Raw genomic sequence first — 8756 nt, 5'->3', positions numbered from 1 at the left:
TATAGACATAAATGGCCTAAATTCTGCCTTACTGTTTCACCATTCTCCCTTTTAGACCCCAACCCATTCAGATCAGCTAAGGATCCCTTTTCCTCACTCAATTAACTGACTCAACAAGTTATCCTGCATCTAATTAGGGGTTACTATTCCTGTTCTAAATCAGGCCAAACACCCCTGAATCTACTGTGGATTTTGAGGAATGGGTGCTTAGGTTTTTTTTTTTTTTTTTTTTTTTAAGCAAGTTTAGAAGTCCTCGAGGGCCCTGATTTTTACATTTCATTCTGCATTTGCCCTCCCACTTGTCCAATCCCCCTGGGTCATGCTCAATAGATATGCCAACTCAGGTGGAGTCCTGAACATCCTGGAACTCCCATCCTTTTTCTGCCTCTGATTGGCCCTGGAAAGGAGGGGAGGAGGTGAGGAATTGGTGTAAAAAACACATGTAGGGGCAAGAAGACTTTAGGCAGTGTAGTGTCACAATTAGGAGCATTAGCTTAGGAGTCAGGTGGCCCTGGGTTCAAATTCTGGTTTTGTTTCTTACTAATTATGTGACTTGGAACTCGTGAATATCTCTTTGACTTAGTTCCTGCTTCTGTAAAATGAAGCTGATGGTACCCTACCCTATATGGAATCAGTTTAGTGGAGGTGTTAGAATCAGGAATTCTGGTGCCAGACTGCCTGGGTTCAAATTTTGACTTGCTGTTTAGTAGCTGTAAGGCCTTGAGCATGTAACTTAACCCCTCTCGTCTCAGCTTCTACATACGCAAACCCAGGGTGTTAACCCACCTAATATTGCAAGAGTTAGTTTGGGTGTTTTTTTTTTTGAGTGCCCTGAATGCTAGCTACATTCTCAAAAAGGTCAAAATCAAACTAAAGAATGAATGCAGGATTTTGATGGCATTTTATAATCCTTGTGTGTGTGTGTGTGTGTGTGTGTGTGTGTGTGTGTTACGAATAAAGAAGTAAACATTGAATTGTGGACAACAGAAAATGTAGCATTTATAGATACTCTTTACTCCCTCCCAAGAAACCTTTAGTAATCTAAAAATCAAAAGCAAAAAATGAAAGAGGGAACCAAATAGAGCTTGGAACCTGAGCAAGCTGGGAGTGAAACAGGAGGGAAGAGGGCAGGGAACAACTTTTGAAAGAATTGCATAGCCCCAGGACACAACACAAACCAATTAGAATCACATGGGTCCAAGATGGCAGACAAGTCAACTTCAACTAGACCTTGATCCTCAGTCAGCAAGCTAAATGACACACTGAGAGTCACCATGACAGTCCCAAGGCACCATCAAAAGACCAAAGAGTGGGCAGCTCCTGAAAATCTCCATTCCTTCCCCAAAATAGTTGGAATAATCCTCCCACTCATTAGTCTATGAAATTACCCACCCCATAAAAACTAACCATGCCACATTTTGGGACCACTAACTTGCCCTCTGCCATGGCCCACATTCTATCTGTGGAATGTGTTTCTCTCTGAATAAATCCGCTTCTTAGCTATCACTTAGTCTCTCACTGAATTCTTTCTGCTATGAGACATCAAGAACATGAACTTCATTAGGTCCTGAAACCAGTCTGTGATCTTGGTTGGAAGATCATGGGTTTTGGCTGGGTTCAAGCCCTGGCCATGTGAATTCCAGTCCTAAACTGAGTTTTGGCTGGGTTTGTGGTAAACGGTTTCAGGAGCAGTCCTCTGAAAAAAATGCTCCATTAAGAATGAATTGCTCATAGTTAAATAAAACATTTGCTTAAGTTTATTGAACAGCATTAGATTAATAGAAAGCATTAAAGAATTGAACACCAAAGACCAAAACAAAAAGGAAAAAAAGTCTGTGCAAAAGATGTGATTAAAAAAAAAAGTTCATCAAAGTTCATGCATTGAACTTTGATGAACTTGCATGAAAGAATGGAAGAATACATCTAAATGAATGAAAGAATACATCTAAATATCATCCTTTAAATGCTTTTCCTGAAAATTTTATGAATTTAGGTCTGGGGGTCTTTAAGTGTTCTTAAGCTTTATCTGTGAGAGTAAATCTTATAAAGAAAATCTTTAAAGTAGAAGGACCTTTTTTCTCTCAATAGTGAGCTTTTAAATGAAGGATGTCTATTATGTGAACTCTCTGTTCCTTGTATGGCTAAAATTCCATGGGTTTCCCAGGCAGCTTTTTAAATCTCTTATGGATGCTTTCTATTCTTAGGGTGTAAAATGATTGAAACGCATTCCATCATTTCCTCCTTAATTCAAGCCACTTGTTTTGTAGGAAAATTCAGCATTCGACAACAGGTATATTATTGAAAGTAACTTTTATCATTTATAATGAAGGAACTAGCCTTAAAGAAACTTTCCTCCTTAATGACTCCTCCTCCAAACTCTGAGTTTGTAGGGTACTGTATTTTTAAAATAAAGCAGATGGGGATGATCTTTTTCTGGAAAAAATTCAACCAAACACAAAACTAAAACCCAGAGCAGGAATGATGGGGGAACACAGGTGTCCTTGATGGGAATATTGGCATCAGGCACTCCTTTTCTTAACCACTGGAGCTGGTGAAGTTGACAAAATATGTTTGCTGTGAGAAAACAAAAATAAAACAAGAGAGTCAGGCTTAGAGAAAGACTTGCCAGAAACTGGCTTTCCCCTGGAGATTTCAAATAAGGAATTTTGTGCCCACTGGTTTCCAGTTTAGTTTACTGAGCTGCCAGAATGAGCCATCTCGACTCCATCTGATAAGTAATAATAGTGAAGAACAGGTATTTGTCTTAGTAGCGTTTCATAAATTTAAAGTGATCCCCATTTTGACTATCTGGAAAAAGGAAACCCTTCAGTACAACTGAAATCTACAAACCATGGATATGCCTGACTCACCTTAACAATTTCATTAGTGTTTGTGTCCTTTTGGCTTGAGGGTTCAAGCAGATAACTAACTTATTTTTCATCCAGACTCTGGGGGGAAATAAATAAAAATAAAGCAATCAGTCCTGCATTTTAGGAAAGAATTGAGTATAAAAATAAAGATTCCCACATGAGGTGTATTTGGAGGTGGGCAGTTTTAGATGTGAAGCAGGTGATTTGCAGCATGAAGTCTGATCATTAAGAAAAACCCCATTTGAGACTCACTGTTTGTGTGAGTTGGTGGAATTGAATATGAACTGACAGACTCTCAGTTGTCAGAGGTTAGTATTTTGCTGACAACCTTTACATGAACTGGAGATGGAACAAATAACTGACTCCAAGTTTGGCTCACTCCTGAAGTTTTAAGACGTTGGTTTAGTTGCTAAAGTGAAAGTGAAAGTCACTCAGTCGTGTCTGACTCTCTGTGACTCCATGGAGTATACAGTCCATGGAATTCTCCAGGCCAGAATACTGGAGTGGGCCTTTCCCTTCTCCAGGGGATCTTCCCAACCCAGTGATCAAACCCAGGTCTCCTGCATTACAGGTGGATTCTTTACCAGCTGAGCCACCAGGGAAGCCCATTTAGTCACTAAGTCTTATCCAACTCTTGTGATCCCATGGACTGTAGCCTGCCAGGCTCCTCTGTCCATGGGATTCTCCAGGCAGGAGTACTGGAGTGGGTTGCCATTTCCTTCTCCAAAAGCTGTATCATAATATCTTTAAAATGTGTTTGTCCATTGAGCTTGGGAAAACAAAATAGACTAAAGAAAACTCTCTCTTAAAGACCTTTTATGTGAAAAAAAAAATCCAATGAAATTTACTGTGGGAGAGGTTTACAGAGCCCATTGCTCTGAGTGACATCTGCATTTGATGGAACCATCAGTGAGCAAGACTTTCAATGTTCTGAAAATTAAGCAACAGCAAAGGCAGTAGGGATAATCATCCATTGCTATTGATCAAGCACTTAAATTGTGCCAGCCACTATGCTCAGCAGGTAATATGAATTATCTCAATTAAGCTCACAAGAATCCTATGCTAAAGGAAACACTATTTCTTCACCTTCAGATGAGGAACTTGAGGCTTCCTCAAGAAGACTTTAAATAATTTGTCCAAGATTGCACAAGAAATGCATGATAAAGCAGGATTCAAATAAAGGTTGGCTGACTCCATAACCCCCAGTTTTAGCCGCTGCTCCAGCTGGGCATATCTGAATGGTTACCAAGTGCCAAAATGTCTTACCAGCAGTGAAAGAAATGAGGTTTACCAGGTAACAGTGAACTGGGAGAGTCTACTCTCCACTGGGGTGACTTTGAACAAAACGTGATTTCTTGATGTGTCTCATTTTAGCTATAAAATGACAGATGGCAAAGATCCATCCATCTAGCTTTGAAACTCTACTCTTGTAATTGAAAACTACAGAATCAGAGGTCATAGACCTGTTGGGCTCTTGGCCAGAGCCTTCCAGTTTGGTTTCTGAATTCATGATAGAAATACAGATTTCTGACTGTCTAGACTAGAGTATTTTCACTACTGACTGCCATGAATTTTTCATAATTATTTGCAACTTTTGCTTGTATATCTGGTTAAAATTCAGAAATGTAGACTCTGATGAGAAGATAAATTTTTTATCACTTTAAAACAATTAAGGTTTAAGTAGAGAAAATTAGGGTGTATTACTTCCCCTGGTAGAGAGATGAGAGACTTGACTCATGACAGAGAAACTGGTAATAAAAAAACAGAAGGAAGCCTCTGTTCTCTAGACCAGGGGTTCCCAACCTCTGGGATCTAATACCTGATGATCTGAAGTGGAGTTGATGTAATAATAATAGAAATAATGTCCACAGTAAATGTAATGCACTCGAATCATCCCAAAACCATCCCCCAACTCTGGTTGGTGGGAAAATTGTCTTCTATGAAACCAGTCCCTGGTGCCAAAGAGACTGGGAACTGCTGCTCTAGACAGCCAGAGGAATTACTCCTAAATAGGTCATGACTATACCTCACATCTCCAAGTTGGAGGGCAATAATCATGGTTTAGTCAGAATTTTTATTGTCAATGATAGTAGTAAAAATGTAATGTCTTTCTAATGAAAAATGTCTCTACTTATTTTTGCTATCCCATGCTTCTTTATTACAAGTTAAGCACAATTAGTCTGAAACCCAAAGCCCTAATATCAAAATGGGACAAACAAAAAGTACTGTGCTTTGTCATTCAGTTGTGTCTGACTCTTTGCAACCCCATGGACTGTAGCCTGCCAGACTCCTCTGTCCATGGGGATTCTTCAGGCAAGAATACTGGAGTGAGTGGCCATGCCCTCCTCCAGGGGATCTTCCCAACCCAGGGATCGAACCCAGGTCTCCCCCATTACAGGCAGATTCTTTGAGCCACCAGGGAAGCCCAAACAAAAAGTAGCTGCTTACAAATGTTTCCAAAGGTTAAAGGAACCAAGGGAAGAGTTGCTAATGAAAGCCAAGCCAGGGCTGCCCTGAGAAGGATGCTCTGACTGTAGTTCAAGGTGCTGCAGGGCACCTTGGTTCATTCAAGGTGGATCCAGGAAGAAGAAATCACAGTTCTAGCCAGTGATAGTTAAAAGATCTACAAGCTCCCTTAAAAATAGTCAATCCAACATTTGTTGACCCTCTCCCATCTGAAAAGAAAGGGATAAACATCAGGAATAGGGAAATGAATAATGTCTGATTCCTATCTGTAAAGAACTTATTTTCTGATGGAATGAAAGAGAAAAACAGACAAACCAACCTGAATATTTCAACACAATGATGCCAAATAATTACAGCTAACAATTACTGAACATTTATTACTCTGTCTGGCACTGTACTAGGGGCTTTATATGCAATGTTTGTCTCATTTGATATGCTGTGGAAAATGCCCTAATAAAGGATTCCACAGATGTCTCTGGGAGTACAGGAAAGGGCTTATTGAAAGGGGATATACCATCTCAATAAAAGAAAATGTCTATTAAATTTCTTGTAGCCATTACTGTCCCCTTAGCCTAATTTTTAAAGCAGAGTTAGGGGTTCACAGTTGACAGAACCTAAAGGATGATTCCATAAGATAGACAGACATTCTGACCAAGGACTGATGTGGGTACTTATTCTCTTGCTGTTTAACTTCTGCGGAACAAATTGTCTGCTTCTGCTGGCAATTGGAGTTTGACAGAATAGAGAAGAATCTTGGTTCTGTCCCTGTCTAGTGGTATGTCTCAGGGCAGTTAGCTTCCCTAAGCCTCAGTTTCTGTATTTGTAAAGGAATGGTAACAACAGATATATCTGAAAGGGCTCTTGAAAGAATACAGTGAATGAATGTTCACGAAGCATGTGCTTTAGCTAGGACCTCACCCCTACCCCCACAAAGTATGTACTTAAGTTTTACTGATTCTCATTATTAGTTTGAGAATTAATTGCTAGTAACACTCCAAGTTAATCACTTTGAGGAATCATACATTATTTTTTATTGCAACTTACATGATTTCTGTGTTTGGACATCCATGCCCACGGGGGATGATTTGAAGTCTTTCAATGGGATGAATGGGGAAATGGTTGTAAATCTTTCCAATGCATTTACACTTTAAGTTTGTGTTATTGGTCTCCAGAACACCTATAAACACAGAATCAGTTATTTTAATCCCTTTGGCATATAATTCACAACTAGAATTAATCAGTAATCTCTCATACTGTGCATTTGAAGATTTAAACATTTCAAGTCAATACTTCCACCGATATGCCTTTAGTTTGTGCATTTCTGCTTGTCTTGGCTTATTTTCAAACATTTTCTATCAAAACCTTAAAAATAAAATCAACTTTTTAAAAACACAATAGCTATTAAAATTTGTGACAGCATTATATTGATACTCAGGTGGTTGCCCATATAATAAAATTTGAGAACAGCCACTGTGGAAACTTAAAACTCAGTTATAATTCATGCAACATAAAATTGATCAATCTTCACTCCCAATACATAAAGAACCAGAAATGAACTAGTTAACTGAGTCTCCCAGAGCATTATCAAGTTGTAACTCGATCAAGCTCTTTCTTATCATTGTTCCCTACTCTCCCAACTAGCCCTCTTTCTCTAAGGAAATACCATGAAGATATTTTTTGTTTTTGTTTAATATGTTGGTCCTCGTAACTCAGTTGCAAACCATGATCAAAAACTGCCAATAATAAAAATTCAACTGTTTGTATTCAACAACAAAAAATGTACTAGTTACTTTAATAGGTAACCTGTCTTATGCACTTTAAGGAATTCTACTTTCTTTAACCCTAGTGCCCACCACTCCGCTGGACACAAAACTGCAATTAAAGGAACCAGGCTCTCAAGGTGTTAACACTTTAGTAGGGGAAACAAAGGAACAAAAACTAAAGTATCACAGAATGCTGTATTTCCCCCAAGGTCCAAACTGCATGAATGAGAACAGAGGACTTTGCCAGCCACCATGGAAAAGCTTCCTGGAAGGAGAAAGAGACGAGGGTCTTAAAGAATGAAATGACGTGAAACAGGGTTAAAATCAGGAAAAAAAAATCCCCACATTTTAAGAACAAAAACTGGTCCTCTGTACCTGAGCAAAGTATCTCATCCTACACATGATAATTCCTGGTGGAATCTCATGATCCCTTCAGTTGCATAAAAATTTACCTTTCAGCTAGATATTTACCTATTTCCACAAAGAAATCCTCCCCATTTAGACTTGGAAGTCTGCTTCTTGGCAGAAAGTGTGTACTCAAGTACTCCTGTTGTACTTGCAATGTTTCATGTCAGAGCTGACCCTAAAAAATTGTATTAGACTATCTCTGCAGGAGACCAATGGGTTGGAGTCAATAGCGTTTGATCAAAAAGGGGTAGCATTGAGAGGCAAAGTAAAGAAGAGATATCTGGAAAAAATGAGTTATAGGCAGAGTGGCATCTGAAAAAGGCCAGGAACAGGCAGCCGAGTGTCAGTCCCATGGACTTGGGACCTCTGGCATCTCCGCCAGAGAAACATACAAATATTTCCAGCCTCTAAGAGTTAAATCTCCGAACACCTTACTTTTAGAAATCTAGGAGCAGTTGAGCAGTTTCCCCCTCTTCATTCACACTTCCCCTCATTTTCTGATTGGAAAAAAAATTGAAATGGCTGAAGACCATTTGAGCTCAAAGAACAAGTGATAACACAAGTGAAGATTCTCACCATGGACAGGAGAGAGGCTGAAGGCCAGCAGCATAAGAAGCAGAGCTCCAGGGGCGAATCTCATTCTGCCTCAAGGTGGAGTTCACGCTTCAGCTTCAGATCCACACTGTGGGTTCTCAGCCCAGAGACTCCTATTTATTTAGACCAGTAAAGCCCTCCCACTGCCTTTGTCTCCAGGAGGTCAGCTGCATCATCAGTTTTAGACGCTCCCCAATATGCTGAGCTTGCTTTTTTTTAAAACCCCTCTTGCAAATTTTGTGCATTTGCTTCAGAGCACTAGTAGTATAATAAAGTATTTCTTGAAAACATGGACTCTAAATGGCAGGGATGCTGCTGGAATTTGGAGATGGGAGAGAGGGAAGTTTGGAGACTCCCCGGCACTCTCTCTGTAGGTTCACAATCAGGAATTGTGGCTTTGCTTGCTGCTCTCAATGAAGGGTCAGTGGGCTGTCTCAATGGCATCTGAATATATCCTCCAGGAAATCAGAAACTTGTCAGGCACATCATTGTGTTTCTAGCACCTGCAAGCTTCCCTAACCTTTGATAGGTGCTCAGTAAATATTTGTAGACATAAAGAATATCTCCTTATAGACAAATCCCTATTCTGACTAGGTTACTATTTTTCTATCAGACTTTCCCACACCTTATTTCACTATCTGAAATATATGATTAC

The 8756-nt window shown here is 39.6% G+C and overlaps 1 protein-coding gene across 1 annotated transcript; it reads right to left on the bottom strand.

The window, feature by feature from the left end:
• Positions 1 to 993: 993 nt before the first annotated feature.
• On the bottom strand, positions 994 to 8193 carry CXCL13 (C-X-C motif chemokine ligand 13). The gene is made up of 4 exons (XM_040237163.1): positions 8084 to 8193; positions 6381 to 6513; positions 2871 to 2948; positions 994 to 2574 (listed from the first exon to the last, which is right to left on the bottom strand). The coding sequence occupies exons 1-4, from the start codon at positions 8145 to 8147 to the stop codon at positions 2520 to 2522; spliced, it is 330 nt and encodes a 109-aa protein (XP_040093097.1). The 5' UTR covers positions 8148 to 8193; the 3' UTR covers positions 994 to 2519.
• Between the last annotated feature and the right edge of the window lie 563 nt (positions 8194 to 8756).

The sequence above is a fragment of the Oryx dammah genome, unplaced genomic scaffold (genome assembly GCF_014754425.2).
Source record: "Oryx dammah isolate SB20612 unplaced genomic scaffold, SCBI_Odam_1.1 HiC_scaffold_3, whole genome shotgun sequence".
Taxonomy (NCBI): Eukaryota; Metazoa; Chordata; class Mammalia; order Artiodactyla; family Bovidae; genus Oryx; species Oryx dammah.
This window is presented reverse-complemented; position numbering and strand designations above follow the sequence as displayed.